Here is a 19,603-nt window from a genome sequence, read left to right as displayed (position 1 = left end):
AAATTGTGTAACTATCTGAATACTGGGAGGGCCATAAAGATAATCTTTACAAACTCATTTGTCTTTCTCACACAAATGTGTCCCCTTGTGTCTTTACCCCCTCTTGCTGCTGCCTCCCTGGAGTGAGGCTGGGTTAGGGCTGCGCCCAGGGCAGGAGGCTGTATTAATAAGATATACTGCCGTGGAAAGGTATAGATCAGAGGGGAAAACAGCGCCCTGGGCTAATGCACAAGTGAAGGTAGAAGGGAAAGGAGAGAAAGTGAGTGGAAGAGAAAGTTAGAAAAAGAGAAACTGAAGGGAAGACATAATGCCTAGGGTACTGTGAATAGATGGCTCCATGTCTTTGAAAGAGCAGAAAACAAAGAGGTGGAGAGGTGAAGGATGGATAATAAGGTCTAAAATGATGAAATCAGCAGGAGAGCTTCTATAAGGGCAGCGATAGGGATGGATTTGAGAGATCTGTGGTATATCTGAGGTGTCTTGAGGCGTGTGGTTAAAGGAGAAGATCAGTGATTTGGTGAGAAATAAAGATGAAAAGGGTGCCTTAAAGATATGCAGGCACCTGAGTCGAAACCAGAGCCCGACTGTGAAAAGTAAAGTAAGCAAAATAAAGACCAGGCCGACTCTCTGACCGTATTGTCTTCCAAGCCCAATCTTCTGCAATTACCATATCATCTATAAAAGTAGAGCATTTATCAAGATGCCAAACGGAGTCAAAGTAAAATAATGAGTCATAGTGAGGGAAAAAAAGAGCACCCTTTTATTTATCACCGTGATTTCCATGAAGGAGTCCATTCTATACCCTTGTTAGTATGCCGATGGTTTTTAACAAGGAGACAAAAGCTGTTGAGGGGGCGTTTGGCTATGCCAATCTAAAAATGTCTGAAACTGCTCTCCGAAGCACGTTCTGAATTAAAGCCATTGTGATGGTAATTTTGTCACCTCTAATGGACAATTAGATATGCTAGCAGATAGAGAGCACTCTGCATAACAATCTCTGGGTTCTAATTACCTCGCCAAATGGCGTGGTTGCGCCTATGGATCACTAAAGCAATAAGACAGAGGAGCGCAGATAGATTGAAGGTGAAAAGGGGCAGTTGCTGTATTAAACTTATCCGTCCCCGATAACAGCCTGATGGATGAGGAGCTGTTTGAACTTTTCATACATCTGTCAAATAATGGCTCCCTTCAAGGTTTCCTCTCGTGGCCTGGACTCACCACCAGCAGCTTTTGTATCCAGGCATATTGCAGGCGGTCTTTTTCTCTGGATTCATGTAGGTCAGACTCCAGAACACTTTTGTTAAATTTTTGGGTTAATGTTGTTCTCATATTTGGCATCATAAAAAAAATACTGTAAAGATGGGTTGGAGGCCCCAAAGAGATTCAGACTACCTACACGAGCACACAATTTTCTGCTGAACGTACTCAGTTGAGAAAAACAACATAAAAGCTGTTTTCCGCTAATCTAATTTTATCAATATAACTCAACCTCAACTCCATAAAAACCATAATTAATAATAACTGAGTGCCAAACTTGAACTTTGATTGTTGTTACTGAGTCATGACTATTAAACAGTGCTGAAGTGATCACTGCTTGTCACTCCAGCACCAACAATTAAACGATTTTATTGCATTTGAATGGCTCCAATTGTCACTGAACCTAATAGCACATTTGAAAAGGCATTTTTTTTTTTCATGAGAGAAAGCACACACAGGCAAGGCTTGAGTGTTACAGCCAATAAAGTTTGACTAACAGTTGAAGCCAGAACAGTGACCATTAAGCATATAATTCTGCAGCTCTACTCTCTAAGCCCTGCTTCAGTTTCCATTCATATTTATGTCATTAAAGGGGAACTACTGTTTTTTACAAACTGGACCTTATTTCTGACATAAAATATGATTGTTTACTCACCCATATAACTTTTGTGTAATTTGTAGTCGTTCAGGAGATATTTAGATCAGCGTATATCCATATAGTGGGAGTGACTGGGGCACCGAAACACAGCCTCTAAATAACGCATTATCTGCCGTGAAACTCGTTAATTTCACCAATATTTTGTTGTTGTACGCTAGTGCTATTCCCCGTTGAGTCCAGTTACCTGTTATCATCATCCAGGTTCTGTAGATTGACCTACAGACCCCGGATGATGTCTTCTGACCTGGATGATGTCATCTCTGAGCGCCGCGCGCACCCATGACGGTCGGCTTGTTTATCTGTAATTTGCTACTGCTATTTTTTTTTGCAATATGACTGAATATCTTTCCGATTCCAAAGTTGTGGACGTCTGAGGCTGTGGACCATAGCAGTAGCAAATTACGGGTGCACAAGCCACTGTCGCGTGTGCGTGTGGCGCACAGAGTAGATCATCATCCGGGGTCTGTAGATTGACCTACAGACCCCGGATGATGATAACAGCTAACTCCGGACTCAACGGGGAATGGTACTAGCGTATCATAGCAAAATATTGGTGAAATTAATGAGTTTCGCGGCAGATATTGCGTTATATATAGGCTGCGTTTCGGTGCCCCAGTCACTCCCACTATATGGATATACACTGATCTAATTATCTCCCGAACGACTACAAATTACACAAAAGTTATATGGGTGAGTAAACGATCGTATTTTATGCCAGAAATAAGGTCCAGGTTGTAAAAAACAGTAGTTCCCTTTTAAGTGACCCGCTGATTAAAAAATTGCACTTTTTTTCCAAATAAGATAAAAGTTTATATCCCTTTCATGTTTAAAAGGAAACTAATGGAAGCAACCTCTGGAAACTGAATCATGTCCACAATGCTCATGATAACTTTATTAGCACATAGTTGTTAAATTTTCTGTTATGCCTGCACCCGTGATGCTACTTTTTCAGGGCTAACTTGTAATTTGGCTCATGCCCATAACTCCCATAAATCCCTCGCTTTTATTGTCTTGTCTCACCAAGCTACGTTTTTTTCTCCTTATATTGAGCGGTCAGTGTTCGCCTTTTTTCTTTGTAATTACTTTAATTGTTGCTGTCTTGTATTCTGTCGTAAAAGATGATTCAAATACCTCTTCCCTCTTTCTTTCTCTTTCTGTTTCTTCGCTTTCTTTTCACAGGTAATGAGCTTTTGTACCGCAATCGAGACGGGAATGTCGTCAAGTTCAACGTTGACACTAATGAGGAAACCATCTTGGTGCATAACAAGAAATTCGTAAGTCTATTGTCGTCTCCTATTCTCTTTCCGTCTCTGCTTTCATGCACTCGCAGGACTGCGGGGCTGACCATGGCTGCCCCCGAATTAGATTAAAACTTTTCTTACAGTGTCAGCGAATCAAGGCCCCCTCAAAGCTCTATTTTTTAAGCGTAATCAAATGATTCATTATTACTGTGAAAAGTGAGCTGCATGTTTAACACTTGGGACTTGGGTTATGTGGGGGAAGATGAAGATGTAGCAACTGTAGCGCTGCGACAGCTTGGTTGACGACACACAACATTATGTCCGCCATCAAATCGCCAAGCCCCAGTGCGAAGATGAATGCAACTCCCATTTGCTCCAGGCGCCGAGCAATCTGTCAAACGCAGCCATTTAAGGGAGAGTTTAATGAAAATATACCACACATGGTTAGACGTCTCCTCTTTTTTTTGTCTGTTTTTTTTTTCTTACATCTTCCTTTTATTCTCAGGAAATGTACAAAGCCAGCAAGTATGAGGTGTCTCCTGACATGAAGCATGTGCTGCTGGCCTACAACGTCGCACCGGTGAGCTTCTCATTTGTTTGCTTGTTTTTTGAATTAGCAAACTGACAGCCAAATATGTCAGTCGCCTCTGCTGGGTTGGGTAGGGGCTCGTAGAGGAGCAGAGGCAAGGGGGGGAAGAGGGGAAGGGAAGGAGGGAGGCAGGGAAGGGAAGGGAAAGTAATCATGGCGGGGTGTGAAGGCCTGTCGCACACCGCTGCCTGTCAGCGGTGGTGGCGGGGGCTAGCACAGCCGAGCGGAACTGTAGCGAGGGAGGCAGAAACACAAACAAACCCCTCAGTGCTGCACAGGCTCTCAGGGAGGGAGATGAGATCGACAGCTAGAACAGGAAGTATTGGCGGGGAATTTATCATTTCTCTGCAGCTCAAAAATAAAGAGCCCCATGACTACATCCTGCAGCAGCATCATGTGCATCAAAGCCTTCCACCTCCTAATATAGGTACTTCAGATACATTGAATCATTTGGCTAGCTGATGTTTGTGTGTTTACCTTATTCTGCCTCACCACTGCAGAGAGAATGTGTTGTTAGTGTGAGAAGGAGGCTGGTAGATGCATAACCTTGTGCTATTGCCTGAGATGAATAGAAAATATTATGACACACTGGAGGGTGTTGGACTGCATGTGTTTGCATTTATTATCCATGCACACCTCCATCACCTCGGCTGGCTCGCTGTAGCAGGGCGCAGTCCCGCACCCGCGCAAGCACGCTCACACGCACTTCATCTATGTTACATGCAGTTTGGATCTAGTGCGTCCATTAAACCAAAATGTTTGCATGCCACGGCATGTGCAAATCCCCTTTAAATGCATCACCAGTGGGCAGTGACTTCACATACATTCCTGCACTATTCATAGTAATGATGTATTCAGAACGTAAGAACACGCAGAAACAGTTCATACCCTGCTTATACCGTGTTAAGATAATAGGTTCACGTTGGAGATCATTTTAGATTTCTATGGTTCGACATCCTTTCCCGGTTGTAATTAATCTGTATTTTTGCTAATCTGTCTGCCTCCGCGGCTCTGCAGCTTGATAATGACCGCTGGTCAACATATTCATGAGCTGTTGTCTGAAAACAAACACAGAAAAATAAGCAAATCAGAACGGCTAAATCAGGGAATTAGGCTCCACGCTGGCCACAAGCCATCCTCAATTTACAGCACTATGAGAGATCCACTGCAGCTTCGGGTGAAATAGGAAAAGAGCTTAACTTGTTCAAGTGGTGATATAATTCCATCCTGAAAACCCCTCTCTGCCTGAAAGTTTTAAAAACGCAACTACAGGAAATGTCATGTTGTAAACTCGTATTTCACTGTGACAAGATGAGACATTAAATCTGGGATTCTACAGACGAATGTTGAAGACTTACGTATGGTTCTGCGTCGGTGCCCTTGGGCGATGATGTTATGCATAGGTGAAAAACTGATTGGTTGATAGCTTTGAACCAGAACGGGAACAAATGAAGAAGAAACGATGGATGTACATTAAACACACTAGATAGGCGTTTCCATAGTATGTCCAGCAGTAGGGGCGAAGCTAAAAGACCAATAAGGACGCAAAGAGCGGACAAGAGTTGCTTACATTTCTGGTGTTCCAGGTGTTACAACACGAGTTAAAGATAAAGACAGGTTTCATGAAGATGGTTTTGAAGCTCAGTATGGTGGCTCCGGGTGGCGCACAGCTAGAAACCTGTGAGGGCACCCACCTGTCACTCCAAACGGCCACACATTTATGCAAAAGTCTTGATATACCGTATTTGAAACAGGTGAGTCGTTATGACAGCGGGATTTAGCTATAGAGGACAAAATTTATTTTTACACCAGGCTGTGAAGCTGGACATTTTAACATGGAGGTCAATGGGGATTTATTTGCTTTTAGAGACACCCTCAGGTGGCCACTGGATTAACTTCAGCTGTGTGTTGGTTTCATTTTTCAGCCCCGGTGGTTGCCCCTTGAAGTAGATGTGTGTTCTAAAATATGGCTTTTGGAGACCAACTATTATTACTGTTCAAAGCTAAAAGATTATTTTTCTTTTACTCTCATTAATGTATTATCCCTGTACCTTGATACTTTCGTTGAGCCTACCCAAAAAAACATGGATTAAAATGTATTTCATGTTCCTATACTGTCTTCCAGGTGTACCAGTATTCTTACACGGCCTTCTACATCATCTGCAGTCTGGAAACTCCGTGAGTAGGCGCTGTTCCATTCACACCGTTGCATTTCAGCGTATCTCCCCAAAACATCTCACCTGACCTTTCTCACCTTACCCGGGAATCTGCAAGCAGCTTATTTACACCTGTTCTCTCAAGCTATCTCCCGCAATTCACCTCTGACATTATCTGCGAATGCTTCCTTCCAAACTTCCAACAAAAGCCGCCTGCGAAGTTGAAAGGGGGTATCTGCTAATCTGCGGCTGCCGGAGTTGTCACGGGACATGCAGATGTTATCCTCCACCACCTCTGTCCTCCGAGTTCGTCTTGTAATTGCAGACTTCTCGGTGGGAACGGTCACATTTTCAAAAATGAGATGCTAAATTACCAGAGAAGAGATCAAAGAGTAAATCTGCTTCATCATTTGTCTAGACGGTTATCTTATTTACAGTCTGTCGTCGCCGTTTTGTCTTTTGGTGTTGAGCTATTAAAGTCCCAGGAGAAAGACACAAGAATGAAGCGTGAGAAGTTTGCTCACCCTTGTCTAATTGTCATTGATTTGCTTTAAATTATGAAGTATCAAGGAGTAGGCGTGAAATTTACTCCTCATTTCTAAAAAACTGAAAGCCATGACATGCATTTACAAAACAGTAATCAGGCGTTTCAACATCTGGCAAAAATGCCTCTGCTGCCAAGGCCTAGTAAATGCATTGTAGTGCTTTTATCTCCTTTAAAAGACTTCCCCACCACTACAGTGTGGCTGTATTTTCACCAGCTCCCCTGTTTAAATCCATCTACGTGCTGCCACCAAGTGGTGACTTCCTACAGAGCACCTGAGCTGATGACCTCATTCATCCTCAGCCCCAGACAAAGACATAGAGGCAGTGGCACCTCTAATTCTGCTGCCTGCACTGCGCAGCACTTTTCCCAATAAGGAGAGGTGACACTGTTACACGGCGCTGGTATTTATGGATACACTTAAACCTTTGTTCTCAGATGTTCAGGACTTGTCCCTGCGCCGCTGCAAGGCCGAAAGCAGACAGGCAGTGTGTTTGTGTTTATCTGATAGTGTTGTTCTTTCCGTCTGTGCATGCCCAACCTAGGGAGACGTGGAACCTGAACCCTCCAGAGGTGCGAAATGCTCAGCTACAGTATGCAGGCTGGGGACCCCAGGATCAGCAGCTGGTAAGTGTGGACAGTGTCTCACTCTTGCCATTTGGCCAGTGATGTTTCATATTCAGAATGGAAACTTGTCCTTGGTGTGAAGAGAGTGTGGAAAAAAAATTAAGCCCACATGCAAACAAAACAGTATCCAATGTCATTCACTCCCCGCCCCGCTTGTAACTTTAACAGCCAAGGGAATCGATTAGTTTTGAAGGTGTGCTTTAGCCAGGAGGATATTGGCGGCCCAAGAGGAGGAGATGGAAAGTGATGAATGGCATTGAGTGGTCCTCCTTTTGTCCTTTATTTAAACCTGCATTAATTGATTTTTATGGGCCGATGTGGCCATAAAAATCAACACCAGCAGATTATCACCATATAAAATTATAATGGCGAGAATGCTGCCAAACGCTGGCTTATTTATATCATGGGGAGACGCAGAGCTTTAGTACTTATTAGCTGCTTCGCCTCCATGTGACGAATTAAAGTCCATCATTCATTCTCCTTTTTTGATCTCCACCTGTTTCTTGGAAATCTCTGACCCTTTATTGACTAAATGTTCTGCTATATCCAGATAAAGTTGCAAAACCCTACGTGTCTCTTGGGGCGGGGTTTTAGAGCAATTTACCTTAAAACATCTGTAGGAGTCGCTGGGGGAAACACAGCAGTTTCAACACCTTTATACACACCGCAATCGAGCTTTCCCAAAGTAGTGTTTAAATCTGAAAAAAAAAACGCTGGCTTGGCATTGTTGCCTGTGCGGGGGAAGGAGAAAAAAAATTGAAGCTTTGTGGAAACGCTGTTACAGCAATTCATTGTTTTCTTGAGCTCTGAAGACGAAGAAGAAACACAACAACAATGCATTTCATGTATAAGGAAGCTGGTTCAGAAAGAGAAGCAGTTTATCATGTTTTTCTTCTCTGGCTGACTTTGTGGTGTGCTTAGAGCTAGAGTTGTGCCTGACTTCCATTATTTACATGCCCTGGTGGCTTTTCACTGGTCCACTTCATGTGATAGATTTACCAGTGATTGATGAACAGCCTGATAAATACGACATGGTTACGTAACAGTAAGTGATTCTGCACGTTCACTAGGATCACCTCAGTGCACCGTTGCATTTGGTAATTGACCGGTGCACAATAGATTATAGGTCTCTGATGGCTACCGAGCACACGCCGGGTTTGTCCTTCACAAGTTAGTGAAACAAAGTTCTGAGATTTCCTCGAAATGGGCCAGGCCTTCTGGGCCCATCATGACGATTTCAGTTCTGAGAATGTGGCTCCGGAATTGGGACACAACTAATCTTTATCTTTCAGAGGCAGCGTTTTCCTCAAATCATTACTATGGTGCGAGTTAGAGAGTCCTTGAAAATAGTATGCACAAATAGTTGCATCCCTCGGGGGGGAAACAAAAACACTCAGATTTCCCAGTAAACAAATTTCAAATTAAACACGAGAAGCAGCGGCCCCCTCTCAGCTCTTCTGAGTCATCCTCCGTCTCCATCATCACACAATCAAACTTGTCAGAGCATTAATGAGCTTCAGTCTGCCGGTTTGCGCCGCAGTCAGATTGTAAGTGATTACTTCCTGCAGCACAATGCTATTAATTACCTGTTATCTCGTCAGCGGATTAATTAACGCAGTTGCTAGATTGATATGGCCTCAAGTTTTCCACCATTAGTCATTGAGGTGCTTTTACTTCCAGCAGGCGAGTTATGTTGAGCATGAAACGGAGCAGCTGGTTTCCCTGAAGGTTCACATGTTCTCTGTCAGAGAAGGTGAAGTGAGAGATGTCCGTTCGCTAAAACATGCCAGCACAGACTCCAAGCCAAGGCATGCGTTGTCATATCAACACCGCTATCATGCATTATACATCGCACCTGTTATCCTCTTCCCACATCCCTTATGCACTTGATTAATCGTCCTTTATTTCCTCATGGGGCTTCCTCACATACATGCACAAACACAGCTGTCCGGCCACATGCTAAGCCGCATGTTAGGCTAAAAAGTCGGTGCAGTGTGATAAACAAGTGGCATCGTGTTTTCACAGCGGCATGTGTCTGCTCAAATATGTATTTTTTTCATTGTGGAAAGTAAATCCCCCAGTGAATAGAAGAGTTTCTTCTTTCGCACCCAGCAGGCGGCTAATCTTCGACACATGGCTGACGCACATTCACACAAGTTGGGACGCTTAGCCCCAGGAGGCCCAACCCTTGTATTACATTTGAGAGACTTGTGTAAAGAGGCGGGGGAACTCCATAACACAGACTTTGACCAAATCACTTAGGAGTACAGTGTTCAGTCTTTGCTCTTAAACTCCTGTCATATCATTTCAGGCTTATGTCGGCCACTTGGGGATTAAATTAAAGTTGCATTCAGTATTAAAATACGTCGTTCCAGCAGTTAAGTAGGACACATCCCACATTTTAAGGGGCTCAAGGGGGAAATCCTGAAATTAGTTTGGATGCAAAATCCCCTGGAGCTACATTTCACACAATGCACCCTCCTTTCCTTGCCTTTTCCTCCATATTTCACCTCCAGCTCTGTGAACCTGTGTTCATGTAAAAAAATTGCAATTTGCACCTTGTTAAGCTTAGCGTTTAAGCATGCTGAGAGCACAGTCGTGCAGTGGTTAGCGCCGTTTCCCTCACAGCAAGAAGTTTCTGGGTTTGAAGCTGCTGAGGCACCTGAGAACATGCACCCAATCTTTCCACGCAGTCAGTCAAATCATTTATTTAGCGTGAAAAACCAACTGTCTCGAGACACTTGACAGTACCCTAGGCTCCCAGTCCAAGCACTAAGGCCCCTTGAACAGGAAGAAACCTTGGGCAGAACCCAGCTCATATTGAGGGACCCATCTTCTCAACTGAGGAGTCAAGAGAATTAAAAGGAAGTAGACTGATTCAGCATATAAATGTGCTCACTGGGAAATGCAGAGGACAAATTCCTTGTATGTTTGTACTTATAAACATAGCAAATAAAGCTGATTTGATTTTGTTGTGGGATTTCTCCAGGTTCTCTGACCTCCTCCCAAAGTCAGAAGACAGATTCAGATCCAGATCCAGATTCAGACTGAGGTTTATTTGTCATCCGCACAATTAACACAGAGATTTTACAGCATAAAATTTAAATTCACATAGGTGACGAGTGGAAGTGGTTAACCCTAACCCTAAACCTAACCCTAATCCCAGTGTACCAGCAGAGTGGGTGTATTTTCAGTGTCCACATAATAGTCTATTGTGAGCTGATGAGTCTGATGGCCTGGTGGCAGAAATTGCCCTTTGGTCTTTTGGTGCGTGCAGCCATTCTCCTGTACCATCTGCCAGACATGCTGCATGTTAGTTTCATTGTTGATTATAAATGGCCACAGTGCACATGAGTGTAAGTGGTTGTTTGGCAACCTGTCCACCTATCGCCAATGCCAGCTTGGATGCGCTCCAGCCTCGCGCTTAAACGCAAAGACCAGCTCATTCTTCTACCTAAACTACCCCACTGTTTAACAGTTGCGTACTTTTGTCATTGTGTTGCTAATTTCAGTTGAAGTGGTGCTCGTTCACTGTGCCAAGCAAAACTCCAGAGTCCGTATAATTCGCTCCAAATCTTCCCGCCGACCTCCATCCCTGCCGGTGTCGTACCTTCCTTCGCAGAACGAGGCCAGGTCTTCTCTCCGTGCCGTGGCCTAGATTAGCTTCTATACAGGGACTCCATCTGCGACCGAAGTGACACCAAAGCACGTGGGCCCGCAGCCCGTGTCTCCTTGAGAGAAACTAATTGCGACAGAGCCTGTGTTACTTTTAAAAAGATGCAGCGTTTGCTGGAGAAACTTTTAGCGAGCTAATTTGTCACTGTGTGTACTAAATGTCACATGGCTGAGACCCAGTGCAAAGCAAAAAATAATGCTGTAGTAAATTTCTAATGATGGTAGAGGAGTTCTTTTTTGTACCGTTTGGCCGTCTTCTCACACTGAGAAGGAAAAAAAAAATCAGCATTCAGCAATCGTAGACAGCTACATTTTGGACTTCCTGCTGTGCGCAGTTTCATCATTTAGAGTGCTCACAGTGAATATTTGTTGGAGGATTGTTCACAAACTGATACCATGATACCTGCTTGAGGCCAAGAGATTCTGTAATCCTTGAGATAACAGAGTGAGGCTTTTTTCCTGTAATAGCCTGGGATTGATTTGAGCGTGGCATTAAGGCTGTAACATTTTAAAATTCCAGCCCCGAGAGTGTCCCCGCCCTACCCCGCTCACCGTGGGTGCTGATGATCTATTATTCTCTGTAATGAAAGAGTTGACCTTCAGTTATCTTGAAAGCCCTGAAGGCCTGTGGAGGGGAGCGTCAAAGTCAAAATCCGGTCCCAAGGTTTGCCATCTTATCAGAAATTGAAAAGACTTATTTTTTTCCCCCTTTTCTGTAGTTTTAACAAAAGCAGTGGTTTCACTCTAATCAGAAAGCTCCACTGCGAATGTGTGTCCTGATCTCTTGTGTGTGTTTTGACCAGAAGGTTGATCTCGCCAGTGATATCATGACTTCCGTCCTTCCCAGGTCTCCCACATGCCACGTTATGTTTCAGTTGAACTTCCACGCTCATGTTTTCTGTTGTACGAGTTGATAATAATATCAGATTATTAATTTTAAAGACATACCCTGTGTGAAGGCTGCCCGTTAGGATCAGCTACACATGGATGTCCTAAGAACAGGCAGGGATTAGGGTCTTAGCCCTTCAGCAAGACGGGAGACGCATTCACGTCCTGTGTTTTTCAGGTGTTTGCTCTGTTGCTTTGCCATTCCTTGATTGTGTGATGTGTTTCGTCTCTTTGTGGTTCTCGTAGATCTTCATTTTTGAGAACAACATCTACTATCGGTCTAAGGTGGAGAGCCGTTCCATTCGCCTGGTGTCCACCGGCAAAGAGAACGTCATCTTCAACGGGCTCAGTGATTGGCTGTACGAAGGTAAGGGACGTTGACATTGAAGTTGGACACTTTTACAGTTGAAGAACGGTGAAGAACGACGGTGCGCGGTTTCATGTATTTATGCTCAGCTAACGTAACTCCCCTAGTTTCGGATAGAAATACGACCTTTTTCTTCTACTTCCACTGGCTTTTTTTCAACCCAAGTACACCAAAACGTTTTACGTACCCACAGAGATGTTAATCAAGAAATTAGTCCAACAGAGGCCAACACAGGTCACCTACCTGCCGCTCTAAAACTCATAAATGGAAGACTTCAGGATGTCACTATTCCTGGCCAAGAAATAGGTCTATAAAACTGCAAGTTGACATACGTTTACTTTGGTTTCCATATAGATTAAAGTCTCAAACATATCAGTCCCACACCTGTAGTTGTAGATTCTGGTAGATCACAGTGAAAGGTGTGTAGCTTGGCACCGGCAGCTCTTCATCTAACAGCTCACTGTGGTTACTCCTTCTTCTTTTAATAAGGTTGATCTGCTCTCAGAAAGGACAACAATGGCGGTTGTCTTGTTCTGCAGACATATTCTTTGGTAATGATAGAGGTAAATACTTACATTTACTGATAAAACACATTACATTCGTCCCACGATAAAACTCAACTTGTGTTTTACTTGTACTTTACTTGCAGGAAGTGATCGGTTTGCAATAGCAGACATCTCTAAACCCGTAAGTGATGACAATTTAGCATTCTGGATTCATATCCCGATATCTATTCATAGAGATTACATTAGCAGCAACTAAATACAGCTTATTCTTTTCGAGGGACGTTGCCACAGACACCCTTTAGCAATAATACATATCCAGTATGCACTGCTATGCATTCATCAGCCTCAGTAACCAGCGTGTTAGCTCATTTGCTGATGGATATTGATTCAACATAATAATCTTCGAGACTGCCACTTTAAACAACCTGATGCTAAATCAATTTTCTCATCTAACTCTTAGCCAGAGAAGCGTGTAGTGTACGTACGTTGATGGATATGTACCCTCATGTACCCTCTTCCTGTCCCTTCACTTCTCCCCTTGTCCCTTCACTCTAATTTGAGCAATCTGAAGCAATGGGAGTCAAAACACGAGGCAGTATGACTCCCCAAAGTCTGAAGCCACATTAGCATTTTAATATGTACCACTTGGTTACCTGCAGGTAAATTAAAAATGGATATTCTGTCACGTTTCTTTACATAGCCCCGAAAACGAATGAATGTTCTGCATCGGTTGATTTGCATTCATTCAGCGGAGTTTGAACACTAAGATACAGATGTCACAGTGCTCTCCAAGCGCCAACACCGCCGATCAAAACTCACCTGCGTGCCTGACAGCACAAACTGGGACGGGGACTGTGTTAGCATCCGGCTAATGAATTTATATCTGCCGCGCCGGGTGCTCCCTCTGCTCCAGTGGAACGGCGTTTTAATAACAGCGAGAGGGAGACGGGAAGCAGCAGATACAGAGATAGCAGATGTAGAGACAGTCCTAAATCCTCAAATAACCCTAAGACACACACATATCTGTTTGACGATGTAAATGGCTGCCACCTTTGAGACCTCTGAGATGCTTTGACACACACGTTATCTCGGGTCACCAGCGCATCGGGACGAGAGCTGCGTAACTCTGCGTTTTTTTATTTATTGCTGTCGTCCCGCAGCGCCGCTTATCTCTGCATTAACCAAGCTGAAATTTAAAACCACGTCCAGCTATTCTCAGGCATTCAAACATTAATCAGAGCGTTACTGCAGTGTCTGACCCGCCGACTCATATTTATTAGCTGCTGAAGGCCCGGTAATTTACGCTCATCATTTATTGACCACATGAATCCTTGCAATCACTGAGAGATAAAACACAGGATCAGCTTGGTAATGATGAGATAAAAGTGAAACATAGAAGAACAGAACTGTATTTTTGTGCTTCAAATAGAAGAACATTTTAAACTATAGTTTGCTTTATGTTATGTGGCTATAGTTCAGGTGACAGTTTCTCCTATTTCATCAGGACAATGACCCCTTGCACAAAACCAGCTCCTTAAAGATATTCCCAGATACTGTAGGTGTGTCACATGAAAATTTTTTTTCAACCCCATCCAACATCTCTGGGATGAACGAGAACTGAGAGACCTGAAAGACCTCATTGCGGCACATCATCAGCTACATGGACTACTAGTATTCCTCTAATAATTGGAATAAATACACCAGTTAGCCCTGCGATAGACTGGCAGCCTGTCCAGGGTATACCTTGCCTCTCACCCGATGACAGCTGGGATAGGCTCCAGGGGTAAACATTTGATTTCGTGATGAGTTTTCCAGGAGGGGCAGAAACATCTAGGTAGCAAAATAACAAGCTGTTCAAAGTGTTTGAAAGGAGGATCGAAGACGGATTTGATGCGGGCAGTGCTCATCTTCTTCTGTTTAAGGATTTCAGTGTTGTCAATAAAGTTGTGGGTAAAAAAATATACTCTAATGTAATATTTCTGGCAGATTTGGGCAGAACCACTTTGCACATGTCCAAACAGTTGTATTGTCATCTCTAATCAGAAATATTTCTATCTGAAAGAGCATGTAAACGTGGCCAGTGTTGGACCTACCTAATGCTCTTGATGCCAAATGGAACCAAATTTCCACGACCAGGTTCCAAAATCTCATGGAAAGCCTGAAACCAGAAGAATAATGCCCCTGGTTGGAAATGTTTAACAATCACTTATGGATGTAACTTCTATTCACGCACAAATCTTTGCCAAAATGCTGTACAAGGAGCTAATTTAATTTTCGCTGGGCTTATTTTTTACCTTTGCCAATACTCCAAAAGTCCTTTTCAATTCCTAGTTATGATAAGCCCCCTTCCAAAAAACCTGTATCTGTAAGCCTGTAAATAGATTTGGCATCGGCCCAGTGGTGATGCATGTATCTGCAGGGGAGCTTAGGAGCAGCGCCAGGTTGTGTAATGTTTACATTCATCAGAGTGACTGCACGGCTGAAGATTTTCCATGCTAACGACTCAGGCTCTCCTCTGGCCAAGGTCAAGCTGAGACTCAGACCGCCGCTGAGGGGAAATGAGGTCTTAAGCTCTGCCCGTCGCTGTGCGGCAGATTTGAAGCTGAGGGGTGAAAGGTTGGCAAATAATCTGCCAGGCTTGAACATCCTCTGGCTTGCGTTGCTGTGTTAATCTGTGAATGTGTGTGGGTTTGCTGGAAAGACGGAAAGAGATGGGAGAAAAGGAGAAAATTAAAAAAAAAAGAGGAGGCAGAGCCAAGAGCCCCGGCGGCGGTTTGTGTACAGTCCAAAACGCCTCAGGAGAGTCTCGAGTGTTCTGTCATCTGTCGCCTGTCTGATTATTGAGGCTGCGCTGATACCGACACATCCTGCAGTGTGACGCAGCCCGGGGAAACAGCTGTTTATTGGGCTCTGGTGCGCCGAGATAAAAACCCGGCGCCGCTTTGATTTGAGTCGTGCTCGCCCCATAGATATTTGGCTTGATGGCGGTTTGCATGGAGAGGCTTGTTCGCGGGCTTGTTTGTGTTTATCGCTCTGTTTGTGTCAGAGCCCGCGGGCCACGGAGTAACCACATAATCAACACTTGTGCGCTGCGAAGGGAGAGATTAATAAAGGGAATGAAAATGTTGGTTTTAGTTTGGTATGAATACAAACTGAGGCCGATGGTGGAACGAGTTTTGTAGAACTTTCTTGGTGAATCGGAGACGTGCTGTTTGTAGCTTATCACAGAAACCTAGGTTAGGGGAAGTCAATATTTTTCAGCTGTTTTGGAGGCACAAGGGAGACCTACACAATATTAGGAAGGTGGTCATAATGTTATGCCAAATCAGTGCATTTTACAGCTGCATTTTGTGTATCACATAGATTTAATTTGTATGAACATACCACAATGTGCTGCACTTTAGAAGCGTTAAACAGTCCTGGAGTAAGATTACATGCAGATGGATACAAATATACTGTGTCACGTACATCGGCAGTCAACGTAGGAGGGAATGGAGAAGAGACTGCTGCTGAATGTTTCTAGAGGAAAAAAAAAATCCTGCAACTTGTGTCTCCCAGGATGCAGTAGTGTCTTTCATCGCCATGGCAGTCGTGACATTATGTCAAAACAAACCCCTGTTCCCCTAACTTCAGAGCGGTGTCTCGCTCAATTCTTCCGGAAAAAAAAAATACAGCATATTCTTGGGGGTTGCCGTCTATATACCAAGAAAAAGCTGCATCCGCTGCAGCTCCAGCGCTTTCCAATGGAGAACTGCAGGCGTCACTAAATTAAACCTCTTTATGGGCGCACAAAAACCTGGAGACCCCATAAAACTGACGCCGGTTGATGCAACCAGGGCCTCGTCTATAGCCATAAAACCTTCTCGTATTTAAAAGCAGTATTCTCTGCAGTGTGACAAGCAAAGTCATGTGTAAAGCTGGTGGTGTTCCCCTCAAACGTAGGACTTTAATTAAAACAGAGGCCAAAAAAGTAAATAAAATCTGTAAATGAATCCTTCACTCTGCAGAATGCATGTACACAAAGAGGCTAAATCTTCCCATACTGTGTTGCTAGCCTCTTTTTTTGCATAAACAGTGGAACAGCAACTTCTTCCTGCGTCATCCTGCAGAACCTTTTTCTCAAGTCTTAGGTGAAGATTTGTAGACGCTCGGTAAAATCTCACCTCTCCGTCATGCGCCTCTCCGGTTAATGCTTAATTATCACTTGAACTGTATTCACAGTCAACGCAGCGCTAACTCTGCTGTATTTATAGTAGCAGCTGTTTGACATGTTTTCGTGGCGCTTTGGCTGAAAAACTCGAGTGTCACGGCGTTCTATTTGCCTCTCGGCGAGATTTCACGTTTAATGGGATTTGGCTAAATGATACGTTTTCAAAAATCTGTTAACGGGCCTTTATTTATATGGGGACAGTCGTTTGAATACATCATTGTGATGGGCGCTAGTGGGCTGCAGGGTTGATGTTGCACCTGATAAAACGATGCCACCAGATTATAAATGCCAATAAATTAAGTAGAAAGTAGTTAGACTCTAAAACCATAGAATTAGTGATCTGAAACTCTGACACTAAGAACAGAATCTGCATTTCTGTCTCTCCTGGGCAGCTGTTTAACTTTATGTTCATAACATGAGTCAACGCTGCCCTCTGTTGGAAGCATGAGGTGTTTTCTTTTTCCTGTAGGACTTAATCACTTCATCTAAATAGATTCACGGCGCTATTATGTGACTAACGTATGACTAATATTTCCAGGAACTTATCTTTGCATTTCATTAAATTTCATCAAACTAAATGCAACCTGGAACGTTTTATTTTCCTCATTAGTCTCCCTGAATCTGTCACCTTGCGCTCATTATTTCCCATTGGCCACTTGACTCATGGTGTCTCATGCATTAACAATGGCCTCTACTCGGTGAATAATGTAACCTGCGCAGCGGGATGGCGAACACGGAGAGAAGAGATGAGTGCCCGACAGCTCACCTTGGCAGTCGCCTCAATGAGACGGCTGTAAAAAACAAAAAGAGAGACACGATCTCATTACTTAAGAAAGAAAATGAGAGTTAGCTCATTAAAAGTGGGTCGCTTACACCTACTTCTCTGTTACTTTCCCTCTCTCTTTTGTTTCCCGCACACATATAAGGACACATCTAGAAACTTTCCCCTTGACTAGCCAAGGTGACCGGGCATCCCAGAGTGGATCCGACAGCCCGACGGTTCCACTCCGCGTGCTTTTTAAGCTGCCGCTGGCGAAGTCAGCAGGCAGCTTTGGAACCAGCCATGCAGGAAATCATTATTTTATTTTATTATTTTAGTTTTTCTTCCGTCCTTTTGCAAATGCTCCTTAATGCTGTGCTGCTCTGCTCATTATCAGACAGTGAGATCCAATCATTCCCCACTGAGCGCGACCAGCGGGGTGCAAGTGGACACACCAAGCAGGCAGAGAGAGCAAAGACTAAGTGGGCTAAATATGTCCATTAGCCCTATTTCTTCTCTTGTCACTTGCACAAAGATGTCTTTAATTATTAAACAGTGTCCAGCTTTGGAAAGACACGGGCAATTTTGCAGAACTGCACAAGCGAACAAAAGAACACCAGCATCTGCACTGAGGCTACTTGACAAATGATGCTGCATATCAAGCAATTCCACAGAGCGTGCACAGTTAATGAAAATGCTAATTGGTAGTCGATGTCTGTTAATTCCCCGCAGCCGGCACCCAGTCTGAGAGATAAACAGCATTAATGAAAATTTAATTGCAAAAGTAGAAACAAATGTAGCTGGTGGCAGGCTGCAACAATGAGGCGAACGGTTTGGATGCCGTCCGCGTTGTCGCCACAGACTTAATAATGAAGTAGGGTTGTCAAGGCTATGCTTCATGGTGTCAAAAAGTTCCCTCAGCGAGATTTTGTTTGCATAATTCCTTAATGAGTCACCGCGTGGTGACAGGGGCGTTTTGTTGTTCGTGCCGCGATAGAGATGAAGGACCTGGACTGCCCTCGTCCCCCCAGTTGTTTTTCCCCCCTCTGCTCGTCGAACACGAGCGTGTGCGATTGCTGCATTATTTTATCCAGACGCACCTGCAACACAGGGGGACTCAAGGGAACCCTCTAGGTCACAAGTCTGAAATGAGTTTGTTGCTGAAAGTGGTGCACACAGGTAGTAACAACCCCAAAAAACTCAAGTTCTCTGGTGAAGTGCACGGTGCTGCTGTGAGAAATTGCTTTTTGGTTCATTTCTAGGAACCGTGGCTCTGTGAGTTCTATTTTGGACAATGTGCTGCTGCACTGGGATTAAAAGCTGTAGTAATTTCTGACCTCAGCATTTGGCACTTAGTGTGGGTTTTTTTTTGTGTGTAGGTCAGAGTGAATGAGAAAGCAGGGGGTAGCGCTTGGTATTTTACTCCAGTTTTGCCAGATTAGGGAAGTTTTTATCCATTTAGGCAGGATTTACACTAAATCTGAGAGCGCTGTTGACTTAACTGTGGAGGCTGTGGTTTGTAGTACTGTTGAATTGTGCCGTACCGGCGCATGTTTCTTCTATTTTCACTAGGCTATATAACAGTCCAGTTTAACAGCACCACAAACTACATCCTCCACAATGATCATCCAGTTGAATTACCACCTTTCTGACGCAATTTAATAATAAACCATTAAACATTAAGAAAGTCGTGAAGATTTAGTGCAGCGCTGCAACATTAAAATGCATTTGTTTCCTCTATAGTACGTGATGTTTTGGCAAGTGAGTGTGTATTACTGTTTGAGTTGCACAATGAAACGGTTTAGATTTTCTTCACGTGTCGGATAATGTGACATTTGCACACTGCAATGAGTGCTGCTAATAGTTATGAACATTTTATTTTTTTATTTAAAATATACACTGATCAGGCATAACATTATAACCACCTTCCTTGTGCCTCCAAAACAGTTGTGACTCATCAGAGAATGGACATGGGCCAACAGAATGTTGTTAGTGGGGACCTTTGGGCGTCTGTGGATAAGGCTTGTTCCAGTGCATCCCACAGATACTTGATCAGTTTGGGATCTAGTGAATTTGGAGGCCAGGTCAACACCTTGTGCTGTTTTTCATGTTTTTTTCAGTTGTT

The 19,603-nt window shown here is 43.7% G+C and overlaps 1 protein-coding gene across 1 annotated transcript in view; it reads left to right on the top strand.

The window, feature by feature from the left end:
* The window catches only part of dpp6a (dipeptidyl-peptidase 6a), a gene marked incomplete at both ends in the record, with an annotated part of 146,618 nt that overhangs the window by 114,048 nt on the left and 12,967 nt on the right, over positions 1-19,603 (top strand). The window contains 5 exons of the mRNA XM_084565859.1: positions 3,095-3,189; positions 3,662-3,736; positions 5,871-5,923; positions 6,991-7,072; positions 11,882-12,002. Coding sequence (XP_084421985.1) covers positions 3,095-3,189; positions 3,662-3,736; positions 5,871-5,923; positions 6,991-7,072; positions 11,882-12,002 — 426 coding nt within the window. The remainder of the gene's footprint in view (positions 1-3,094; positions 3,190-3,661; positions 3,737-5,870; positions 5,924-6,990; positions 7,073-11,881; positions 12,003-19,603) is intronic.

Source organism: Chelon labrosus, assembly GCF_963514085.1.
Source record: "Chelon labrosus genome assembly, chromosome: 18".
NCBI classification, from domain to species: domain Eukaryota; kingdom Metazoa; phylum Chordata; class Actinopteri; order Mugiliformes; family Mugilidae; genus Chelon; species Chelon labrosus.
The sequence above is the reverse complement of the archived record's forward strand: the minus strand, read 5'-3'. Positions and strand labels throughout refer to the sequence as shown.